The sequence below is a fragment of the Bombyx mori genome, chromosome 23 (assembly GCF_030269925.1).
Source record: "Bombyx mori chromosome 23, ASM3026992v2".
Taxonomy (NCBI): Eukaryota; Metazoa; Arthropoda; class Insecta; order Lepidoptera; family Bombycidae; genus Bombyx; species Bombyx mori.
The window spans coordinates 882185-909465 of NC_085129.1; the positions used below are offsets into that span (position 1 = coordinate 882185).

Below are 27281 nucleotides of genomic sequence, written 5' to 3' on the forward strand. Positions count from 1 at the left end.
CAAACTACGACGCTTGAGTTTTAATCGCGACGCAATCATACGGTGGCCAGTCGTCGTACCAACGTGATTGGAATTAGGGTCGCCGCGTTAAGATCTTTTGCAAATCAGAAATATACCAAGAAGCAGGCACACGTGAAAGATTTCGAAGCGTTCTTGGGTCAATACGAGAAAGGACTGATGCAATGACACGTATCAGTACTTCGAAAGAATTATTAAGCGTGTGGTGAAATTATCCTCTTGAAGAAACAACATAACGTAATTAAATCTCATCCGCGCTGTTAAATAATTTGGATAATTACCGTGGGCATGTTGTAGATCCTGTTTCTGTTGCCCGGTTCAATGCATTAAAAAGAACAATCATCATAATTTTGACTTGAAATAAATAATAAAACAGTGCGTGCCCTGTCTCATGCCCATGATTGTTTCCTCGAAAGATTAGAATACCGCCGCGCAATGAATCTAACTACAAATGACATCTCGAAATTATCGTAGCTCAATCGATGTACATGATCAATACAAAAACTATTCGTGATCGACATTCTGTAATCGATTTTAGTAATCGATTCAAGTCATCATCCATGTTGTAATGTATTATACGGCTATTTCGTTTAGTTACTTACAGCTATGAATTGTATTTTTTGCTCACCGAAATAATAAAGTACGAGGAGCGAACATCAAGATTTTCTATTAAATATTCGTTTTTCTTTTTCGATTTTCTTGGACTAGTATAGATTGAAATTTTCAACGATATTTGACGGTGTTTTATTTTTTTAAATAAAAGAACACTTATTGCGGCATAACTATAATAGTTAGACATATGCTCTCGCAACACTTTTTGTAAATATAATGTGTTCTACAAAGTCGTAGTACATTCTTTTATTGTATTATCAATAGTTTTCGCAGGGCACGCGATGTAAAGAATATTTTTTACACCTTGTGTTACATTATTGGAGTTTTAGTAAGGATCCCTAATTTTTTTCAAAAAGATTTTAGCCTATGTCACTGGGAAATAGTGTAGTTTCCAAACAGCGAAAGAATTTTTCAAATCGGTAAGTAGTTTCGGAGCCTATTCAATACAAACAAACAAACAAATCTTTCCTCTTTATAATATTAAGTATATATAATATATATTAGCAGTCTTAGGAATTTCCATCTTTTGACTGAGTTTGTAGTAGTGTTTCCCATTAACTGTACCTATGAAATCCTAAGCATTCTTCTCTACGCCAACTTTATATAGCTTATAGTATATAGCTCCTGCAAGCTCGACAAATAGATAACATCACATTGTTTTGTACCGCTCAGAATTTTGTTATCATTTTGTTTTATGAACATTAATATTGCAAATATTTTTCGAAACTAGTTTTCATTTGACACCGCCATTTTTAATAAATAGCTTTTTTGATAGCGCGATTTTTAATAAATAATTAATATTGCTTTTTAACGAACAAAATATGATTGGTACATTAACTATGTGACTTTTTTTACTTTTTATTAATAAAATGTTGATTTAAATAAATCGTTCTCAAACGATAAGATCACCATCTGGTTTTGTGTTTGTGTGTGTGTCTGTTTTTAACAAATGACGTCATCGCTGTATCCACTCTTTCTATGAAAGAGGGATCTTTCGTTCACTAATATCGAGAGGGCTGCACTCACCATGTCTCTAATATTACTGTAGTAAGAACTCTGTTGTTTATCAGTTTCTATGTTAATTTTTTCAATGAACATGCTCTTTTGGATTCATCCGTCAATGGAACAAAGTTCATCCATGCCATTTGGAAAGATATATCATTCTCTGGAAGATCCTTTACGATGTTTCTTGTATATTGTGATATGTCCGTCAAATAAGGTTTGAAAAGATTGCTTACCGAGTTGGCTGCACTCAGCACGGCTGATGGTTTTCAATGACGGTGTTTCATGAGCACTAATCGCTATTAGGTAGACCGCAATAACATCTACCTCCAGAACAAACTAGTTGGACTTGTTTAACTTTGATGACAGCTAAATTCAAACAAATTCGATAGAAACAAACCACAGTGTTAGGAAGATTCGGAAGATGGGTGGACGAGCTCACAGCCCACCTGGTGTTTAGTGGTTACTGGAGCTCATAGATATCTACGACGTAAATATGAGATATAAGTTCTAAGGTCTCAAGTATAGTTACAACGGCTGCCCCACCCTTCAAACCGAAACGCATTACTGTTTCACGGCTGAAGGCAGGGCGGTGGTACCTACCCGCGCAGACTCAAAAGAGGTCCTACCACCAATAAAATAAATAAATAACTGGGAACAAATGCCGCACGGTCACCTGGCCCCAATATTAGGATTTTTTGTGGTATGGGTACCGGAGACTGACATACATACTTATATACGCTTAAATATATACATATACAGATAATAAACATCCAGACAAAGAGCAAACAAGACTGCTCTTCACACAAATATTTTCTCGAGGCTGGATTAGAACCTGCGACCCTTAGCACAACAGTCAGGCCGGTAACTACTAAGCCACCGAGTCACTCATAATGTATTACTATATGTATTCGTAGAGCACCATTTATTAACTCTTTGACTGCCGTATAGGTCACCCGTGTCCTACGCGGCGCACTGAAGTAATTATGTCGATTTCTGTTACTAAGACGCCTTTTTTTTTTTTTTTTTTCGGGTAGAGGTCCGAACCTCCTACGAGGTCCCCGCGCAATAGGGGCGCGCGGGGTATGTGAGACTCAACGATCTGCATGGTGTTGTGAGCAGACCGCGGGCCCAAGGATTTTAGGACCCACCCACTAAACGACTCCCCTGCACTCTTACACCCGACGTCCGATCCCCTCCGAGGTCAGAACCCGGATGAGGTAGGGGGGCTACCGCGGTCAACACTACAACCAGACGGCGCGGCTCACCCCAAGGACGCCCAGCCAACGGAGCCTTCGAGGCGAATCGAAGGCTCTGAAACGTCGGCCGTCTCGGTACGGCAGCCCGTCGGGCCGCCCAGACGGTGCCGCTGGTGTCCCGGAATACCCCGCTGGACCAGAACCAGCCTGCCGGGTCGGGACGCGATACACCGTCAACCGGTCGCTCTATTCACTCCACGGCAGCGCGCTAGAGTGCTGGTAGCGCGCCGCGCGGCCTCACCCCCTCAGGTCGCCCCTTGACCTTCACCGGGGGGAGGCCGCCACCTACAGGGGCCGGGACCGCCTGGATTATCTAACTATTTGCCTTTTTTTGTTTGTTAATGTATGTTTTAGTCTTTTAGGTCTATCGTTCTTAGTATCGTTCGGGTTCGTATTTCTCAGAGTCTAGTAGACATTCCGGCGTCTTAGTAACAGACATAATTACTTCAGTGCGCCGCGTAGGGCACCGGTGACCAACACAGCATTCGAAGGGTTAAGGCAACCGAAGTACAATATAAATCGCAGCATCGCTTGCATGTTTACAAATGCTTCCAATAACTCACAGATATCGCGCTGTCTTTTTTTTAGGCTTAAAGTGAAAGTCTACAATCGAACACGTTACGGGTCGTGACCAAAAGACGTAAAATATTGGACAGAATGAATTGTTGTAAGACCCGACCGACGTCCTGGACAAATTGCGACAAATCAGACTTTTTGTCAGAGATAAATAATAGGAAAGTTATCGAAATAATTTCAAAAATATTAAAAATAACCGGTTTTATTGCAATTTGTATAAAATGTCGGTCGGGTCAGAAGTCAAAATAGCTAAGCTTACAGAACGAACACTATTTAATATTCATTTCTAAGAAAGCACTTATTTAACTTATATATGTGTCGGATTTAATACAACAGACGCTCTGTTATAAAATATTATGTATTATTATGCAGGGGAAAAGAGTACGCAATAAAACAGATCGAAATAGAAATAAAGCTTTAGAGCGAACCGGGCTTAAAGGGACACCCATTAAAATACTGATACTTGGGCTTCAAGTCTAAAAGTGGGTGGTGTTAAATAGTCGTTTCTATGCACTTAATATTATGACACATAAAAATAATTACGAAATTTATTGAAATTATTTCTGATCTACTATGTATGTACTTTCCACAGTTTGATAGCGAGAGAAAATCCTTAGCATCACTGTCTTAATTAACAGAATACATCCAACTTTGACTGGAAAATAGTAAAGTTTATAAATACCGATTTTTACAATACCTTTCTTTCAGTCGTGTTCCTCACTTTTTGATCGCCTGCATCCGTGGCTTTCATCCTCACGATTTTGCGCCGCTCACCCTGACTTCGGCTAGTCCGAGAGCATATGCACGGTGGTGGTCAACCAACACTAAGGGTGTACGGATCTGGCCAGACCAATAATTTTTCTTCTTTGTCCTATCACTCTTATCGGAGCGGTCGTAGTCGGCATTCAGCATCTTTGCTGTGCAATCACCATTTCTCCCGGTTTGTGATGAACCTGGTACACTCATTTAAACAACCGCCAACTACTGACTTCTCTTCACCAATACAATCTATACTAATATATAAATCTACAATGGTCTTTACGGATGTTCTATTATAACTACTGAGCCATGCATCCGATTGCTTTGAAACTTGGTATCCATGTAGAAAATACATGTACTTAATGGATAGGCTAATATTTATATGAGTCTTGGACTCCCTAAACCAGTTGCGGGGGCGTTAATGATTAGAATCTTTGTGGGGATGAGAAATAATAATGTTAATTTTAAATGCCCAGCGTAGCGGACGGGTACAGCTAGTATTATCACAAACGTGAAATTAGAAGTAGCATAGCTTTAAGTACACAACGATGTTAGCTGATTATTTTGACCTTTGCTTAGTAGTAAACACGTAGGATTATTTGACAACTAGTTTTGTTAATGCCGTAGTGTCAATAAATGAGTTATATTACACCTATGTCATTTGATTAGCTACCTACGGTATGAGTGTGCTCGCATCGAGAGGCCTCATACGAACAGCCGCTAATACTGTGTTTATTCAAACAAAAGATGTTCTCAAATTTAATGTGTATGATGAAGATATAAAGGAAATCGACCAACCAAGATTTGAGGTTAGATATTTAAAGTTATTGCTATACATTGAAAGGGATGCTTTGTTTTGTTATATCATGAGTGTTTTTCACTTGCAAGGCTCACGTGAACAATGACGTCATTATTCAGGCCGTTCTCTTTGGAGCGTGTTATTTAAAATGATTATAGCTTATGAATGCACAAAATTTATCATTGTTTTCATTGACCATGTGCCTTTATTGTTTATGAGACATTAAAATAGTGAACTCGCGGACTGTGACGGATGTTCTACGCACATATTGTTGTTATCAATAAGACTGTCTTGGTGTCGTGTTAGATTAACGGGTCACAAATAAATTACGTATTCTTACAAAATTTCCCCGTCAATATAATATATTGTTAATGGATTTTAAGTCATAAATACTGGAAATTTTGATTGAATTCGAAATAATAGGATCACGTGTGCTCGTTAGCAATGTTTTTTCGGGGATTTCATAAAAGTGAATCCATCGAAATATCTTGCATAACACTAAACTAGATTCCAATAAAGTTTCATAATGTTTCCACTCGGGTCGATAGTAAAACGACCACACAAAAACCACTCGAATGTGGCAACGGAATTCTCTCTGGTTTTGGGACGAACGAAGAAAATAACATGTGATTCATAATTAAGTATTGCCTGTTAATATGAACATTAGTATTCAACATTAGATTATCAAGAGGATTGCATTCATAAAGGCCCAATCTTTTAAAAAATGAATAGTGAAGTGGAAGTCTTAGAAAATAACAAAAGCGACCACGATTCGGTGGTAAATTAAGCTTTTTTTGCCCACCTATGTTTGTAACCTCGAGGATTGTAGTAGCTTCCCTAGCGTATAGACGAGCTCACCTGCTCACAACTGCACTTGCACCTGAGCAGAGGCTCAACCTGGCTAATTTACTAACTAGCTCTAAACAGGGCAGTGATTAGCTGGCTGTGGGTTAATTACTTGCCCAACCTCTCGTCGCATTCAACGAGAACTGTAACTGGTGCTTGGAATGTTTTAAAACATCAATAGTGGATCGGGAGGATCCGAAATGACGTAAATATTTAGCTAAGCGCGGCTCCTGGTAGGGCTATTGTTCCGTTAGTGAGCTACAGCCGTGCGTAGCTGAATTAGATCCTCAGCTTACTAGTGATTATATAGGGGAAAAATAATTTTGAAGTCGTCGTGGCCTAAAGGATAACACGTCCGGTACATTCGTGTTGAGCGATGCACCGGTGTTTGAATCCCAGGTGTGTACCAAGTTTTCTACGGTGAAGGTATAACACCGTGTAATAAAAATCAAACCCGCAAAATTTTAACTAGCGTAATTACTGGTGGAAGGACCTCTTGTGAGTCCGCACGAGTAGGTACCACCACCCGGCCTATTTCTGCCGTGAAGCAATAATGCGTTTCGGTTTGAAGGGTGGGGCAGCCGTTGTAACTATACTTGAGACCTTAGAACTTATATCTCAAGGTGGGTGGCGTATTTACGTTGTAGATGTCTATGGGCTCCAGTAGCCACTTAACACCAGGTGGGCTGTGAGCTCGTCCAGCCATCTAAGCAATAAAAAAAACCCACAATAACATGAAATTTTTGTTCTTAATCTTTGATATAATAGAGACATCGTTTTCATGACTGAGTGGTGGAGTAGTGAGAATAGGCGTTCACGTTCCGCTAATATTGAATTAAGCGAGAATCAAGTTCAAACATAACATGTCATCGTTATATTAAACTATTTTGTTAAATGATAATATGTAAAATGAAGGTCGGACGTTCGTAACAGGTTTTCTAATTTTAATACAGGTTATGCATGTGTGGAGCCGTCTATATGCGCCTACGGTTCGCCCACTTGGGCGCCTAGATTGTTCCATCTACGCTTTACCCAATATTGATTCTTTGCCAAAACTTTACAGCTTTTTTTACTTTTTTTTTAGTCTTAGATTGAAGGACTATATTCCTATTACGAAGTCCCATTTGACACATGTTATTATTATTTTATTGTGTCTGTGAATTAATTGTATAGTGATTATATATTTTTTTAATGATATTTACGACCATGAACGAAAAATGATTATTATTTCAAACTAGCTGACCCGGCAGACTTCGTAGTGCCTCAATCGATAAATAAAAGACCTAAACCTTTGTATAAAATAAACTTAAATCAAATAAAAGGAATCCGTCTGACGAGGGACACATCAAAGGAAAAACAAAATTGTTATTTTTATTTAATTCCAAACATTTTCACATTTATCTACCTTTTAAACCTTCTTTGGACTTCCACAAATAATTCAAGAGCAAAATTAGCCAAATCGGTCCAGCCGTTCTCGAGTTTTAGCGAGACTAACGAACAGCAATTCATTTTTATATACAGTCAAACCTGGATAAGCGAAAGTTCAAGGGAGCACAATCTCATTCTCGCTTATAGAGGTTTCTCACTAACCCGAGTTTCTCGCTAATGCTCCCTCTGAGTTTCATTTCGCGATTTTCCGGATTCAAACGCATTCACTATTTTAAGTTTATCACTTAATGACAGTACTTTAATTTTCCGTTTTGACATGATGCAGAACAGAACTTTCCTTCGCAATTGATTAACGATAAACTAAGTAAGTCCGACAAACAGGACGGTACACAGGCACACGTGTCCATTCGAAAAGAATGCGATAAAATAACAACGTTATTTAGTTCCACGAAAGTTAAGAATGAGTCATAAAATAGCAGATGTTAAATTTATAATTTGTTTTGTCATTTGTTCCTCCTAAATAATATAAATAAATAAAGCTCGACTGTCGCTTATAGAGGTAAAGATAAGTATCAGTCTCACTTAAGGAGGTCCATGAGGGAAAAACGACTCTCTCTTACTAAGGTTTCTGTTTCTCGCTAATAGAGGTTTAGGGAGCTTAAAATGACGGGTCCTGGCTCTCACTTATAGAGTTGTCTCACTTAGCCAGTTCTCACTTACCCAGGTTTGACTGTACATAGCATTTATATATATATATATATATATATATATGGATTATGCGAAACGTGAAGAGTTTAAGAAGTGTCAAAAGGGACTTCATAATTGGAATAGACTATAGCGCACGTTCCACTTCATGTTAAGTGGCTGCTCCCCCCCTTCCCCTTGCGTCATATTCCTCACTGCTGAGGGTCGTGACCACCCTTTTGTATCTATCACCTTCGCACGCACAATCATTCTCCATCTATTCTTGTGACTGGCGGTGTAGAGGGCGTTGTGAAATGTGGAGGCAAGAGTGGGGCGGATCTGGTCGGATCAACGTATTGAGCTGCGCTTCTGATGCCTTTTCTCATCCCTTTTACTGGTTACAATGAGCCTCTCAAGATTGTTACCATTCTTCCTTGCAATGTGACCGAAGTATTCAAGGACTCTGCGAAGACACTAAGTAGCTACCGAGACCTAAACACAAAGGTTTCATTTCAGTTTCGACTCTACCTTATGCCTTTGTTTTGAAGTCTACCGTTTCCGGTAACCATTTAACATCCGGTGGGTCGTGGTCTCGTACGTCAATCTGTGTAATTCAAATATAGACGAAAAATTTGTAAGAGATTTAAATCAAAATATGAAAAGCGAAGAAAATGCGATTTACTTCTTAGTCTTTTTATATCGTACATGTTCCTCTCATTTTAAATATTATTCTTTAAACATAATTTTGAAATATGCTTAGCATAAGTTGTCAAATAAATTTACAACAACACATTCTTACGTTACATAGTTATGATTTTAAATCATTTTTATTTTCAACGGCTTCTCAGTAACGGCCGGTTTCGAAGGTGCTATATTCATAATTTCCGTGTAATTTTAGAATGTGCCTTTCGAAATGAGCTTCGATTTTAGGGTGTTTCAACTAGAGACTTCAATGCTTGCACAGTACCAGACAGTGGAATCACATCCATCTAGAACAGCCTTTCCCAAGTGGGCGATAACGCCCCCTTGTGAGCGCAGCAGGCCTAAATGAGGCAGTAAGAGACTCAAAAAAATGGGGGCGTTGTGCAGAGGCTTGGGAGGCGATTTGTAATTTCACCTAGGAGGATTCTTAGGCATCGACTGAGCTCTTGCTATAGTGCTTTTTAAGTAGGTGAAAAAATGGGGTTGCCAAAAAAAGTGGGCTTTAGACGAAATTAGTTTGGGAGCCCCTGATCTAGAGAAACAAAAATTCCACGTACGACTATTTCAAATTTCGTTTTTGATCTCAATTCGACCTTGAATCAAAAGCCGTCAAATAAAATCTCAATTTGACTTCCAAAACGGCTCGCTTAATGGATTCCAAATGATTTAAAATCTAACAAGAGGACTATATAACAATAAATTTTATTACATTACAATGGACGACGCTTCCTAAATAGGCAACATGGCCTATAGATTTTATTGTTTCGTGTCATTTAAATCTATGCTCCGTAATATATGTATGTGGTTCCATGATTTCCCTTTCTAACCTATATTTATACAGATCGTTTCTTAATCTCCACACAAAAGCACTTTTCGGCGCTGTATTCAAATAAAAAAAGGCCATCTACTGAAAACTTACGCAGACATGGTTCAAAAAAGCGGACACCTAGTGTGTACTGAAAATTTAATGGTCAACATGTATCGATTGCGTTTACCAATGCTCTTATACTTTGGTTTAGTTATTTTGTCTGCCGATGTCTATAAACTGCTATAGGTAGTTATATTATTTTCTTCGGTTGTTGGGAGTATCATACATTATTAAAACTACTCTTACTTTTCGAATATTTTACAGTTACGTGGTCATAGACGATGAAAACTGTAAATAGAAAACCGATAAACTGTAAAGTAGTGTTAATTAAGCTATGATGATGTTATGGAATTGCGTAGGAAGGATTTTGTAATTTTTTCAACAAGTTAATAGGAAATTTGACATCACTACAGGTCATGTTGGACCTGGAGTGTGACCTGGAGTGATGTCAAGGAGCAAGTGGAAGACAGGGTCAAGTGGAGACAACTTGTGAGGGCCCTATGTACCAGCGGGGTACCCTAGGACTACAACAACAACAACAATAGGAAATTTTGGTTTCGGAAGATTCTGTTCTAAAGTCGTAAAGATAACGCAATTTCCTCTTTTAAAATACAGTGTGAAACTCTGGAAGAGAAAATGAAAAGATCAAAGAAAATTACTTTGGTCGCGGTATCCGTTAAGGTTTCGATCCGATAGGAAAGAATTTTCAAATGAAAAAATTCAAGAAAATTGTGTCATGGTTTCTCTGTAAGACTTTTTATCGGGCCTTTTAAATGACTCATAGAGCCATTAATCAGATAACCATTAGAAGAATGATGTTAAAATTTGTGGTACAGTTTAGGCGTAAAGGGATGACTAAATAAGGAAAGGTATGCTTGTTCATAGGAAATTTGAGCGCGTATTGTTTTTATACGAAAAATATTAACCGCTGGTAAAAATATAACGCGCTTCGCAGTTCGCTGTGACTAGATCGCGAAATATTACACAATATTAACACGAATTTGTAAAATCACTCCTGAGTCAAATCATCTCTCATAAGTCGATTGTAAATTCTGAACCTAATGAGATATTTACAATGTTAACGTATAGAACGAAAATATAAATTTAAAAGTATTAACCTTATGTTTTCTGAAGAGGCTTAAAAATTTAACAATACACGCAATTAAGAAATAGCTTACATCTCGCCATGTTTGTATTGACGGATTAAGTTTCATTTTTAAAAAAGCTCTCTGTCGTCCTAATGCACTGGTGATTGAAGAGCTTGCGGCATTGCAGCATTCACCAGTACAGCCTTATATTGCTGATGTCCATGAGCCACGGTGACTGATCACTATCAGGTCGTATGTTCGTTCGTACAACCTACAAAGGTAATCAAATAGCTTGATATAAACAGATTTTTTATTGATGTAGTGGCCAGTGACATTGACAACGGTTATGTTCAGGACCGCGTGACTAGTTTGCTCGTCTGCTGGTATAAATTTATTTAAGTGACTTTATTGAAAAACGTATGAAAACAGGTCCAGTTCAAGTGTTTGGACAACCGTGTTCGGACCAGTATGTTAAATTATTCTTAAAATTTTAAATGATTAATTATTTAGTTTTCGATGACGCATAGCAGGATTTTTATAATACATTTTGTTTAAGCGTATGTGGAATGCTAATATTACGGTCGAAATGTCTAGTTGCTGGTTGCTACGGTGTGATTATTATGTGGTCACAATTTTAAGGCTAGGGCTGTCCCAGAGGTATTATCTTAACGACCTTATGCGGGAGATTTTCTTCTGTGTTCTAGGTACTATTATAGAAACACAAATAAAAAGTACACTACTGATATGTGTATGGTGGTCTTATGAGGGCTTCTGGGCCCAATGTCAGACTCGACCGAAAAAGCAATCATGAAACACTAAACTCTAAGTAACTATACTGAGACCTTAGAACTCATGTCTTAAGGTGGGTGGTGGTACTTACCTTGTAGATATCTATATGCTCCAGTAACCATTTAACACCAGGTGGGCTGCGAGCTCGTCCACCAATCTAAGCAATTAAAAAAAACTGCAAGCTCTCAAAGCCAATTTTGTTTCTCGCCGGATCTTCTCAGTAGGTCGCGATTCCGATCCGGTGGTTGATTTAGCGAAGCACTCCTCTTGCTGGGGCGGATGTTAACAAATTACCTTAGGTTGGGAAAGCCAGAAGAGTCTCTTGAGAATATTTGCAGATAGATATTGCACATAGTGAAATAAATTCTATTTGCTGTACCGAATATTCAAAATAACTATTCTCAAAAGTTAATTAAGACGATTGTAAGTAAGCCGGTCAGGTTTACACGCGCATCGTGGAGCGTGTAATAAGATTCAGTGACATACAGACAAGACGGTCTTGCAAAATCTCGTATTATTGATGATCTGTCGCCTGATGTTGCGAAAGTGTTTGCATCTACCGATATGGGGAATTCGGAGTGTCTGTTTGAACGGATGTGACTTTAACCTGCTCGTGGTTTCCGAGAAGAAACCATACGGATGGGCCCTGGCTTATTTTTTTTACGTAATAAATGTTTCAGTTTATTACGCGGTGTAGCTCTTTGATTGTGGAAGTCGTATTGCGAAGTTATTCCTTAGAAAGTTTGGTGACCACGGCGGGATTCAAACACCGGTATAATAGTATGACTTGTTATGAGTAGGTACATGAGTCTTATGTTTTAGAGCAGGATGACTTCAAATAAAAAGGAGGAAAAGAAAAATCAAATAAAAAATATAAATATAAATATTCAAATAAAAAAGCCTGGCTTAGTAAAAGTATTTTTCGATTAATTTGAGGTATAGATCCGTTTTCGAAGTGAAACTTCTTAGGCACGTTGGGAGTAAAATTTAACTCGCAAAAGATTCGTTACGGCTACAGAGAAAAGATACAATTTAGGAAGAATGAGAGTGAGAAAATAGATAGAGCGTCTCGGGAACCACTCGACCGTGGAGAGAGGGAAACACAGCATTCCCCACTACAAAAGAAAATTTATTTAGCGATGAAAAATGAAGAAAGCCATAATGCTACACGCCGTTAAAGAAGTTTCACTTCTTTCACTTGTAGAAGTTGCACGCGCACCATTTTTAAAAATTCAGGTACGATATGACACATGTCCATTAAACTCGAAAAGAATAATGAGGAATTAAGTGAACCATGAAGAGAGTCATAGTGATGGGTAAAGTGGATGTAAGACGATCCAGAGGTCGGAACCGTAAAAGATGGAGTGACCAAGTGTCCGAGCATCTGTACACGCGACTGAGCCACGCACTTCACTGTGCCACTGAGCGATATACGACATTCCCGATCCTACGGACCGAATGGTAATCAGTCGACGTCATGCAAAATATGTCATTTCGGATCCTCCTGGTACATTAACGGTGCTGTTAGGTACCTCAAGCAACGGTCATCGTTCTCGTCGAACCCATCACTTGCGACGAAGGGCTCGGCGAGTAAATTAATCCACAGACACAGCCCACTGAGTTTCTCGCCGGATCTTCTCAGTGGGTCGCGTTTCCGATCCGGTGGTAGATTCTGCGAAGCACTGCTCTTGCTAGGGTTCGTGTTAGCAACAACGTCAGGTTTGAGCCCCATGAGCTCACCCACTAGTTCGGTAAATCTAAAATAACCCCTTCTTGAGGTTACTAGAATAGGTAGGAAAACATCTACAACAACAAAAAAAGACCGACATAAGTGGCTAAAAATCACAAAAAAGGTCACAGGCGGGCGCATCACGATGCTCAGCAATGAGCGATCGATTGAAGGAGGAGGAAGTGAACCATGGACACGCAGTAGGATTATTTTAACCAAAACATAATAATTTAGTATACACGTAGCCGTCGAAAATGAGAAATGATTCAGCTTGGGTCACAGGCTTACACACATTCGTTCGAATTTGCTACGCCGTGCCTTCTACTCAACATGTTATGAGTAATGCATTCACTATACCCGTACGAAGCGCTTAGAATCATTGAAAGGTATCCATCTATGTTCCTTGTTGAATATATTAGTTGAATATGTTAGTAGTTATTATATATTAGTAAATGGTGAGGCCGGTAGGTATATGATTTTAGATTCGCATTTTTTTTAAATTAGTGATGCTTAAACGAGAACGCCTCTGATATTGTTATATGTTGTGAAGTAGGTCGCTGCTATCACGAGATATGATTTATTATAAACAATGCGTAACGTCATCTTAAGCCTTTTTAAATACACAATAAGGAACTGGAAGGCTCGACTGCATCGCAGCAGAAGTAAGCAGGACAATAGCACCTAATTCATACAAATTACTAGTGGTAGGACCTCTTGTGAGTCCCCACGGGTAGGAACCACCGCTCTGCCTATTTCTGCTGCGAAGCAGTAACGCTCGGCTTGAAGGGTGGGGCAGTCGTGGTAACTACGAGTATACTGAGACCTTAGAACTTATATCTCAAGGTAGGTGGCGGCATTTACGTTGTAGATGTCTATGTGCTCCGGTAACCATTTGGGCCAGCACCAGGTGGGCTTTTAGCTCGTCTATTCATATTATATGCAATAAATAAAAAATAAATCAAATTAAATTCGTAGGTTTTGAGTGCTTACTCATTGAATGTTATGCAATAGCTATGCAATAAAATAATTTATCTAAGTATAATAAAACAGAGAGAATGTCAACGGTTCCGGGTTTAGATATATGTGTACATATGTACTAAAATACCACAGTAGGTATAGTGCGTTGTTTGAAAATATAAGTTCACTTGATAAATTTTAAAATTTTATCTTACCAGACCAACAATTCAGATAAATATGTTGTGGAAAAAAAACTACCGGAAAGTTTCGGTAATTTCCGCTCTCAACCGAAGGAACAAAACACGCGTTCCGTGGATAAAAACATGTGTTATCACTTAATCTAGGAAGCACTAACACAAAGAATGGCTGGTTAAGTCTACGCAACTCGGACAAAGAGCATTGCGCAAGTACAGGAAGAGAAGGTTTTGTACTTATTTCGTAGCTAAGAAAGTTTTATTAAGCACTAGCTGACCCGGCAGACTTCGTAGTGTCTCAATCGATAAATAAAAGACCTAAACTTTTGTATAAAATAAACTTAAAGCAAATAAACGGAATCCGTCCGACGGGGGACACATCAAAGGAAAAACAAAATTGTTTGTTTTTATATTATTCCGAGCATTTTCATATTTATCTACCTTTATAACCTTCTCTGGACTTCCACAAATAATTCAAGACTAAAATTATTCAAATCGGTCCAGCAGGTTCTCGAGTTTTAGCGAAACTAACGAACAGCAATTCATTTTTATATATATAGAAGACTAGACGTGAATCGAAATTTTACCTGCGTTCATTTTGTAATTCAGAAATAATGAAATTCGTTGCCTTTATTCTGGATAGATAATTGCTTGTGTCACTCTCTGGTCTATGAATAATCAGACGGCTCGTAGGCACGTTGTTACCATAGAATCACGAACTAGGGTATGTTTTCGTATTTACTAAAGCAGCTATACCCGGTGTTGCCCGTTTCATTTAGTTACCATGATAAAAAGTATCTTCTTTGTCTTGACTTACAGGCTATCTATCTGCGAAATTTCATTCAAATCCCTTTTGCCATTTTTGTGTAATTGATAAACAATTAATACAAATTTTCACATTTATATTTTTAGACGAATATACATAATTGTATACGTTTAAATATATATACATATGATAATAAACATCCAGACAAAGAACAAAAAAACTATTTCATCACACGAATATTTGCCCGATGTGGGAATCGAACTCACGACCCTCGGCACAACAGGCTCTAACTACTGCACCACTGAGTCAATCATTACGGCGTTAGTATCGTAGATTGGAGGGAATAGGGACTAAAGGTAGAATAGGGAATAGATCTTGGTTGTCACAATGCTTTTGTGAGATTTAAATTTGTTGAATAGAAAATGACTTTTATTTAGTGTTTATGAATATTAAATAGTTTAATTTAGTCATCAGAGCTTTGTAACTGATTAAAGCTATTGAAAAGTTAATTACCTAAAGTTACTAATTACCTAAAGGTATTAATTACCTAAACTACCTACCTAACAACTAAACAGTGCCACCCACGTCTATTCCGTGGTGCCACCCCTATCGAAAAACTCTATTGTCCCCATACGTTCCCCGATTCACCCCAAAAGCCAAGATGAATCAGGTTAAGCTAGTTTTTTAAGTGTTGTGTATATTTTTCAATGAAATATATCAAATAATGCATTGTATATGAAAATTTAAGCCTGCGGAACAATTTTATTGGTTTTACCTAAGAAAAACAGCTGAATTTGTGTAAGAATTGGAAAGCTTTAGCTTTTTAAGGAAATTTTTAGCTTTCTTTTCCTGATGTAAACAATCGAAATTAGATTTTAGATGCCATAACTCTTATTCTCTCGTTTATTTTTACTGAAGGGACTTTACTTCTTCTAGTAATACTTTTTTTCTTGTGCATTAAGCATTTAATGTGAAGCATCAGAATAAAACTGTATGCTTATTGCTAAATAGCCAGAACTTATCAGCTGGGGAACGGACTGCATTTAGCAAGACCAGGAAGAGAAGGGTGCGGCAGTAATTGGAGCCAGTTTAGTTCGCAATTGTATCAGGAATTATTCTTGTAAAATATACCGAAATGACACCATAATGTTGTAACCAATATACTTTCTTTGCCTAGGGGTTGATCGAGCGAGTTGAATGTGTGTCGGCTACTAAGTAACTGCATACAATACCTTCATAGACTTCCACGATCCGTTTGCTTAAATTTCCTTTTATAAGAAGAGAGTGGTGCTTACAATATCGCGCCTTTAGAATTGAAATGGTTTAATCCAAAATTATTGTTTTTTGGTAAACACCAAAAATGTAACTGAGGAATTGTAATTTTTTTGTTTTTCGATTTTAATACTTTAATGTATGCGCTTGATTTAAAAGGGATGGAAAGGGTAAATTTTTCCTTTCTGGAATAAAAGATACTTTAATTTTATAAACTATTAGCGGCCCGCTCCGGCTCCGCTCGGGTCTTTAACAAAAATTTCAACGATATCTGACGTTGTTTTATTTTTTAAAATAAAAGAACACTTATTGTGGCATAACTATAACGCTTAGAAATAATATGCTGTCGCGACACTTTTTGTAAATAATAATGTGTTCTACAAAGTCGTAGTACATTATTATATTTTATTCTATCATCAATAGTTTTCGCAGGGCACGCGATGTAAAGAATACTATTATGTATATTTTTCAAAATGTCACTATCAAAATAAAACAGAAACTGTAGTATAAGAAATTAATCTAAATATCGAATCGTCAGTGATTAGGGTAGGATTTCGATCATCGGGCGAACCTTGACATAACTTTGATACAGTAATATCTTTGTTCCAGAGTGACACTCCTCAGGTGAAGATACCACCCACCAGCTTCACGTGTCGAGGACGAGCAGCGGGATACTACGCTGACATGGAGACGGGATGCCAGGTAGGAGCAGTTGTATATTACGATATTCGGATACGCTGCCCCACCCTTCAAACCAAAACGCGTTACTGCTTCACGGCAGAAATAGGTGGGGTTGTGGTACCCACCCATGCGGACTCACAAGAGGTCCTATTATCAGTAAAATGCATGAAGCTAAAAAGGCGTATTAAAAACAAAGTCCGCTGAGTTTTTTCGCCAGCGCTTTTGGTGTGATGTTCTATTGGAACACAGTGGTTCATCTTGAGTCCTCATGACTGAATCATGAGGAGGCTGTCTCACCCTCCAAACTAATGTGTGATTGTTTTGCGACTCACGGTCAGGTGAGGCGTAAATGCTTGGATCCGAAGGCAAAAATATAAGTGCAGTTTCTGATCTTTACTTTTTCGTTAACACCAAAGAGTGTTTGTTTCAATGGGTTATAGGATAATTTGGACTTCGAATCGAAACCCACGTTAACTAACCCACATGGAACTCACACGGTTCGGCACCAGTAAATGAATGCAGTATTCAGACCGTAGAATCCGTTAATTATCAAGAAACAAAAACCTCAATTATCCAACGAAAATGGGGTATTGAAATGGAAAATAATTTAAAACAAAAGATTAACGATATTTTTAATAGATCTATTTCTCGAAGATCTTCCTCCACGTAGAACAATAAATAACAATTAAAATTGGTATTAATTACACATAATAGAGCACTTCCTTGTTATAATTATTATACATAGTTCTTTGATCAGATTATATTTTAAATGCACAAAAATCGTTGTTATATTATAATCGTTAAATTCTACACAAATTAATTCGTCTTCATAATAGGTTATCTTGTAAAGATCGATTGTGTTTACGAAGCGCACAAACCAAAGAACACACATAATATGTAGTAGTTTATGACTATTTTATGAGACACGATATTGTGTTTCTGTTGTATGGATAAATGCCCCCAAATAAATATGGACAAATGCCACAATGCCCCAGCTTAGTATGTTGATTATTGAAGCGTGTGAGGATATCGCCTCGTATAGGATAACGAAAAAGAGCAAACGAGTGCGGCAGCAGCGTCCAGAAACACGGAAGGGAATCAAAAGCTTTAGGACATACTTAGGGCGTCAATAGTGGTCGCCTGCTGCAATCGATAGTGTAGTTGCCGGCGCCTACCATGCCCCACTCAATCACCCCTGCCTTCCTAGGCAGGGAGTTCTCTCCCGGGCTTGCAAAAGTGCACGATAATCCGTGATGATGGTAACGGTGGTATTGACGCGAAGTAGCATTTGTTTCTTGCTTAGATGGATGGACGAGCTCACGGCCCACCTTGTGTCAAGTGGTTGCCGATGCCCATAGACATCTACAACGTAAATGCCGCCACCCACCTTGAGACATGAGTTCTAAGGTCTCACTTTTATCAGTAGATCGGCTGTTCCGCCTTTCAAATCGAAACGCATTACTACTTTACGGCAGAAATAGGCAGTGTGGTGTTATCTTCCCGTATCACAAGACGTCATACCACCAGTAACTACGCAAATTATAACTTTGCGGGTTGGCCTTTTATTGCACGATATTGTTCGGCAAACGTGACAATTTGTTCAGTACGTATTTTATTGGAAAAATTGGTACCTGCCGGCGGGATTCGAACACCGATGCATCGCTACATACGAATGCACCGGACGTCTTATTCTTTAGGCCACGACGACTTATGTTTTAATTTACCTATGATAGAATAAGTCGTCAAAGACACCTTCAATGATATAGGCCAGGGCTATCTGCGACTGAATCGCGCGGAATCTCAGAATAATGCGAGATAACATTGTCGATTACGTTTAGAGTTCGGCCGGGTTTAGCAACGGTAGCCGTGTGAACGTCATTGTATCGTTACAACAACCCGTGATCTTGGAGATACTGGTGCAGGCGTAATACGCTTTGGTGTTTTGTTTAAAATAAATGTATTGCATATTTGAGTGAGCGCACTCACAGCCCGTAGACATCACAACATGAATTACCTTAATTTAAGCGCAAATGCCATTTTTTGTTTAACAGTCCCACTTTTTTGTCAGGAGCACATGGCTACTTAGCGGCAGACTCCTAGGCAGGATGGTGGTATCTACCAGTGCGGGCAAACAATACGATTCACGTAAAGGATTTGGTTTTATATTGCACGAAGGATTTCGAAGGGTTCTAATGCCCCTATACCATTTTCCATTTTAAATCGTCTACATGTTTCTTCATTTCATAAGAAATTGAGTCCGCGGTCTACACGATGGGAAATGTTTCTGTATATTGTTAATGCTTTCGTAAGGCAGAACTGATCGTTCCGTGTTTTATTAAATTGTTTACGCTAATTTTTATTTGCTGTAAAAATTGTCGAGTTTGGTTACAGCACTTCTAGCTCTGAGGCAATGCTAGTTAAGCGGTCCTCAAACTTTTTATTCAGCAAAGATTACATACTATTTTATTTGCCAATTCGCGACACCTTTGTATACTTACTACTTTTTTTTTATAGTTCAAGTAACAACCTACTTTTAGGTTCATTTACTTTATTACAGTATTTGTTTAATAAACGTAGTTCTACAGATAACATTAAATAAGGAGTTTTATATTTACTCATATGTACCCTACAGATGCATATATCTTCCGGGCATCTTAAATACAAAATATGTTATCAGTAAATTCGGGACACACTTGACAGAGGTTTTGCGATACACTAATGTGTCGCGATAAGGTGTTTGAGAGCCGCTGGACTAGTCGATAAATGGTTGTGAGGTGTTTCTGTATGTTTTGTGGATTTACAAACTCCGCGTGAGTAGTCAATTGTAGATCATTGCAATAAAATTTTGGATGACTGTCTGCGGCACCCCGTGTCCATGATTTTTAGATATACTGAATTATTTGTGACCTATTTGATTCTTTGCGACCGGGTATTCAGATTGTCAAATTAAATCTTCCTACCATAATTGGTCCTAATGGAAGTAATAGCCATTTTATAGTTAATTTTTGTGCTACGAACCATCCTTCTTTGGAATGAACTACTCTTCAAGGTGTTTCCCGAGCGCATGCGCATTATGACATGTTTTTCCTCAACCGAGTTTCGTGGAAAGTACTTAGCGGTAGAGAGCGGCTTGGTTATGATCCTAGTCTTGCTGATGTCCATAAGTAGCGGTATCTACTTACAATGTGATGGGCTTTATGCTCGTCTGCCTATAATGGCAAAAAAAAACAATCACATTAACTGCCATAGTAAAAATTGATTGTTTATTTTATATTTTTGCCGTTTATTTGACGGCGGTCTGGTGTAGTGGTAAGTGACATGGTCACTACACAAGGTGGTCGCGGGTTCGAATCCCGCCAAGGGAAGATATTTTGTATGAATAATATAAAATGTCTTTTCCAGGGTTATGGATGTATATTAAATATATGTATGTGTATAATAAAAATCTTACATTTATTTCCGTTATCTGGTACTTGTAACACTAGTTCTTTACGAACTTACCACGGGACCAGTTTACGTGGCGTGGTTGTCAGTAAATATTTATTTATATTTATTTACCAGAATCAAATTATACTTGTATGATACTTTAAAAATCTAGTGGTCTTTATAAAGCTGTAGAATAAGCTAGTCGTAATTAAAAATTATTTCTTCTTTTTTGTTCAGAGCGTGTATGTATTTCTTATTTTTGAAATCGCAATTTGTTTAGAATGAGATTACATTAACTAGACTAATTTACTTACTACAGAAGCATACAAACCAAACTACCCACGAGTTCGTAAAACAGATTTTTCACTATAGATTCGACTTTATGGTTATTAAGGTGATCCACGAACGATCGGTGTGGATGACAGCCCACTGAGTTTCTCGCCGGATCTTCTCAGTGGGTCGCGTTTCCGATCCGGTGGTAGATTCTGCGAAGTACGGCTCTTGCTAGGGCGAGTGTTGGCAACACCTCCTGTTTCAGCCCCGAAAGCTCACCTACACGCTTAGGTAACGCTAATATGGTATCTCAAGGCTATTAGCATAGGTAGGGAAAAAGTGCATGACATCTTAAAACACTACGAGTCTAAGTTTAAGGACCGTCGTACCCCGCTATATAAAGAGGAACGCATCATTACTTCTTATCACACTTTTTTTTATATCCCTTGTAGTCAGACGAGCACACGGCCCACCTGATGGTGAGTGGTTACCGTCACCCATGGACTTCAGCAATGCCAGGGGAAGAGCCAAGCCGCTGCCTACTGCTTAATACCACAAGCCTCGTTTGAAGAAGGACATGTCATAGCGCTCGGGAAACACCGTGGAGGGGAGCTCATTCTATAGTCGGATAGTACGTGGCAAAAAAGACCTCTAGAAACGCACTGTGGATGACCGCAGTGGCTCCAGGTAGTATGGATGAACTCTACTCCGATGGCGGGCGGTGTGATGGTAAAAACGAGATGACGGCATGAGATGAACGAAATAGGCAGGCCTGTGAAAAAAACACGTACAAAACCATACCTTGTACGGAATGATCTAAAATTTAAAATATAATTCGAGAACACGATGAGCCAGTTCTCTCGCCTTGACCTTTACTGGCTTACATAACGGTGCCGCAGCGTCACGCTCATGAGCGAAAGCGATTATTGTATACAGCTGTTTTTGGGTTCACATTTAAAAGATAAATCTATATAGTAATACGTAAAGCAAAAACTGTGTACCCCTTTTAACGAAAATTGCGCGGACGGAGGAGTATCAAATTTCCTACACTTATAGAGAAGGAGTGCAGAATGCTAATTTTTCTTTAAAATTATGCATAAAAAACATGAAATCATTTAAAAAAAAAACATTACACACACTACCATTTGACACGCATATCCATATATACTCTTTTATTTATTGTTAAAGTCTGTGGTCTAATTGAGAATAGATTAATACTGTTTCTCATTAATATTATTTATCTATAGTGTAGCCTTGGCGAAATCTGTAATTGTAGAAGGTTAAATAGTCTTTGACAATAGAACCATAATCATTTTTAATCTTTTAATATAAATTAATTATAGTCAAATTTCGATCACTGGGCGACCACTAGTTCAAATTAATACGTATGTTTCAAAGGATTTTCTATACATAATATACATGATAAAATCAATCGATCTCGGTTATACTAAAATGGAAGGTACACCGGAACGTTTTGTTATTTTCGGACCTCTTAAAAAATCCGCTCCGCTCATTAATGAAACAGCAGCTCAGGTTTCATACTTGCGTTTTCATTGAGACCGCGCAAAGACGCGTTCAACTTTCTTTAATGTTTACTGTTATGGCTATATAAATCGAATTTAATTTAATTCTCAAGTTAGACCTTTTTGGCTTTGCTGAAATTCGTAGTATATAGCGCGGTGTGATGTCCTCTAATATGATTTTCGGAAAGTCTTCCAGGCTGAGACCCGTGATCTCGCCTACACATTTTTTTATTTTTTTTTTATTGCCCTAGTAGGCAGACGAGCATGCGGCCCACCTGAAGATGATTGGTTACCGTCGCCCATGGACTTCAGCAATGCCAGGGGCAGAGCCAAGCCGCTGCCTACCGAAACCAGCGAAGCTAGTACACCTTTCGAGGCTAGTTGCAGCAAGTAGGAAAAAATATAGATCTGCAGAATTAGAGATCGCAGCGCATAAAATAAAACTTCCACTGTTCCAAAATCTTCTGTTATAATAATAATTAAATATTAATTAACACTTTTATTACGGCTTACTCATTTTTTAACCGTCTTCGCCATCTTCCTTTCTCTGTCATTCTCTTCCCTTTCTTACCGCTTTCTGTCACTCACATCGTAACGCTCCGTTTTACACTGTTTTCATACGTTCCGTATCGGTCACTGCGGACTGTTGGTCGAGCACTGTTTCTAGCCATAAAGTTGTTATTTTGTCATCGGTCCTTGACGCGTGTGTAAATTTTCAAAACAACACGTCTTTCAGTATGCGAAAATGACGTTCAAAGATTCTATAGCACGCAAACATACATAAAAGCATGCTTAAAAGGTATTTAGTTCTATCTTTATGTGTACATCTCGGTGTAAATGATCATATAACAATCGTTTTTAATTGGCCTATGTAGAACCGTTTTCGACCCCGTCTCGGGTCAAGGTAAAGTGTTGTCACCTCAGAATTGTATTGAGAATGTCTTACAGATACACTTAATTACTGTTACACGGTTTTAAAAGGCATTTAACCAAACAGATTTTCGTGAAGAGTTCGCCGCATAAGACGCTCCTAATACATGTGGATCCTTGGCCTTATTAATATTGTTTGTTACATGTTAAACTAGGCCATGTTCCACTGTGACATCTCTCTGAATGTGTAAAAAGTACATCCGTTTGTTAATGTTAATGGTACCATCTGTTGGACGTTGATGGTACTATGTATTGATGGTACTACACTTTCATTGCAGTGTCACTCATTACGGATCCTCCCAATCCATTACCGGTGCGACGAAGGGCTCGACGAGTGAATTAGGCTATAGACACAGCCCAGTGTGCATGACAGCCCACTGAGTTTCTCGCCAGATTTTCTCAATGGGTCGCGTTTCCAACCCGGTGGTAGATTCTGCGAAGAACTGCTCGTGCTAGGGCCGGTGTTAGCAACATTCCGGTTTGAGCCCCGTGATCTCACTTACACGTCAAGGAGAAGCTGAAATAGCCTTGACAGGCTATGAACATAGGTAGGAAAAAAAATAAGTGTCAAGATTAGAAGTAAAATTAGAGTCTTGATAGAGTTTAAGACGCGCGAGTAAATCCATCTCAAACAAACAAACAAACACGCGCATTCACACTAATTTTCATATACGAAATTTACTTTGATTTGCAGTTACATTAGTTACGGTTAGAAAATTTTACGAAATCTGATATTATTTTAGGTTATTCTATGCTTTATTAATGGTTATGTTAGTTAAGTAACGCTTAGAAGATGTGTTCATGTGTTCATACATGCCAACATCACAGAATGTAGAATACCCGGGGTATGTAAATTCGTGCGACCATGTCCAGAGGTCCAAATCACGTAGACTTTTACTGAAGGTAAATACGTCACAATACAAAACACGCGCTCACGAACGATCTCCACGATAAGAAATTAAAATCGAGTAACAAAATTAAGTCGGAAATATTTACGAATTTTCGTAATTGAACTAGTTGTGAGTCCACTCGAGTATGTAGGTACTGTTGTCCTGCCGATACATACGTTGTAGTAGAAAATTGAGGTTTAAACCTTTTGTTTTGAATTTGGGATGTCTATGGGTTCTAGTTAACAAATTAAAATTAATAATTTGTAGGCAGCGGCTTGTCTATACCCCTGGCATTGCTAAACTCCATGGGCGACGGTAATTACTCACCACCAGGTAGGTCGTATGCTCGTCTACCCACTAGGACACTGAGATTCTTTCTTTTTTTTAATTAAGCCGTATTCTAAAATGATCTTTAATACTAAGTGGAAATACTGTGCACTTTAGATGTCTAGTTTAGTTTGTAAATAATAAGTTCAAGGCAAAATCGCATTCGCTAGTTAACCTCACACATAGTTAGAAGTGCGTCTTGATTATCGTGAAAAGGGCGATGCGATTATCATCCATCTAGGCATTTAAATAGGTTTGTTGGAGTTTGCTGATAAATTTTAGAATTAGATTAGAGGAAGAGTTAGAACTAAGAAGAAATGGATGGATTGCGTGAAAGACAATATGTGTAAGAGGGGAGTGAGCAAAGAAACGGTACATGATAGAGGAGTATGGAAGGAGAAAACATGTTGCGCCGATCCCAGGTGACTGGGAGAAGGGCAGGATAATGACGTTGATAGATGTTAGAGTGTGTGGTGTCCTAGAATAGGACCTTCTCCTCGTGGGGAATTGAGTAGTAGCGTTCTCTGATTATCATACCAGTGCACTCATACTACGATAATTAATGAGGTTTCAATGCACACAAACATAGATATTACCTAAACTCACTAAGACAGAGAGAGAGAGAGAGAGACAATTCGTCGCAAGTTGTTTGATCGCAGTAGGAATCGAACTGATAGCCTAGCAGTCATAGGCGCTAGACACTCCATCACCGGGTCAATAAAATCAAAACAAAAAATTAGTTCGATTAACAATAAGGGTACAAAGACCCACGAAGGGCTTTCTAGGATACGACCTTCAGCAATGAAGTATTCGACAAAGAAGAAGAAGAAGAACAATAAACTTGGTCTTCATATTGGAAGACGCGTACCGATATGAATTAAAATCGTATTCGTCTGACCTAATTTAAACCAGAAACCTTTAGACACGCATAGGTCATCAGATAAATCTCGTATCTGAATTGCGTGTTGATTTTATAAACGTTATTTATAACTGATTCGTTTTGTAAAGGCGCTTTCACGGTGCATCTGGTTCTCTTACTATGTTATTGTCTTCGAAGCAGGATTTCAAAAGAGGGAAGTGCTATTCTACCTCTCTAAATTGCGTACGAAATTTGGCTAATATGGTTAGCGCTACTGTCCATTTATTGACTTTGGTAAATGTTTTGTGTCAGGTACGTTGTGTTATTCGTTTATCCAGTAATAATAATATTCAAAATCAAGCTTAACGTTAAATCAATTTTAAAACTTTTTTTATTTATTCATTATTTTTTTCTACTTATTCGCTGGTAGCCTATGGGGCTATTCCAGCTACGCGTGGACCGGCAGGTGAGCTCACGGTATCAACCTGAGAAAGTTTGTTAACACTAGCCCTAGCAAGAGTAGCTTCGCAGAATCTACCGCCGATTCGAAATCGCAACCCATTGAGAAGACCCGGTGAGAAAGTCAGTGGGCTGTGTTTTTGGGTTAGTTCACTCGTCGAGCTCTTTGACGAGTTCGACGACGACGGTGACTGGTGCTTGAGGGGCCTAAAAGCACCGAGAAAAGATCCGGAGGATCCGACAAGACATGTTTCGGGCGACGGTGGCGTTGTCGGGTCGGAAAGGTATTTAGCAGCGGCCACAATAAGAGGATGATCGTGTCGCGCCGCTTTGTCGAAATAGCGCTTTGACAATACCTTAAGATACTTACATATGTATCGGTCCTAATTAATTTGTATTTCCTTAAGTACGCAAACTTCATTCCAGTGTAGCTGTGTGATGAAAGTGAAGAACACAAAGACCAACTCTTTATATGTTTTATAGGTAGACGAGTATACAGCTCACTCGATAGAAAATAGTCATCGTTTGCTAATGGAAATCAGTAATGCTCGAAGCCCCGCCTACTAATGCCTACTGTAAACTAAACAAACAGCTGTTTCACACTCTATAAAGACAAGTTAGTATTTTAACCTGCGATGAAATAATGTGTATCTATGTATGTAATAAGCAGAGACTGACTTCGAACGGGAATGGAACTTTGAACCTGTGCTTGAACATTCATAGTGTAACCAAGCACTAGAATAATGAGAAGACAAAAAGGCGTATACTTATTGAGCATAAATCGTAGATTTTCCCTGCTAGGTAACGTAGCCTTTACTTCCAAAAGCAGTCATTTTTTAATCAAGCAACAGCCAATTATAGTCATAAAAACTTGAAAATAATTTCAGATTAAACAGATATTGATTCACCACTAAAGGTCAATGGTCTTAATAAATGCAATTTATAGGCTGAAGTCACGTCTTTCATTATCCGATATCGGCAAGGCTAAAAGGGTCTTTATCTGCTGGAATGAACTCTTCTCCATGGTGTTTCTCGAGCGCTATGATGTGTCCTTCTTCAAACGGGGCTTGCGCAGAGTACTTAGTTGTAGACAGCGACTTGGTTTTGCCCCTGGGATTGCTGACGTCAATGGGCGGTGGTAACCACTAATCATCAGATGGGCCACATGCTCGTCTGCTTACCAAGGCGCCTAAAAAAAAGGTGTCTTCGTAGCGCCTAACGTTTGCAACCTAGTATTTCAGAAATCGTAATACTTCGCTTATCATTGGCTCTATATGGATTCAATAATGGATGGGGGAACGAGCTGAAGGCCCACCTGCTGTTAAGTGCTTACCAGAGCCCATAGATATGAACAACGTAAATACCGCCACTGGAGAAATGAGTTCTAAGTCTCCGTTTTTACAGTACAACGGCTGCCCCACCCTTCAAACCGAAACGCATTACTGCTTCACGGCAGAAATAGGCAAAAGGGTGGTACTCATCCGGGCGGGCTCACGTGAAGTCCTACCACCAGTATAAAACATCTCTTGAAAGCTAATATGTCGGATTTTGTTGTAATTGTTCGGTAATTTTTAACTTAAAATTAGGGGAGGCCGGGGCAAGAT

The 27281-nt window shown here is 38.7% G+C and overlaps 1 protein-coding gene across 1 annotated transcript in view; it reads left to right on the forward strand.

Moving 5' to 3' along the window:
- The window catches only part of LOC101740411 (uncharacterized), a 58476-nt gene that overhangs the window by 13302 nt on the left and 17893 nt on the right, over positions 1 to 27281 (forward strand). The window contains exon 2 of the mRNA XM_004927092.5: positions 16919 to 17011. Within this exon, the coding sequence (XP_004927149.1) occupies positions 16919 to 17011 (93 nt within the window). The remainder of the gene's footprint in view (positions 1 to 16918; positions 17012 to 27281) is intronic.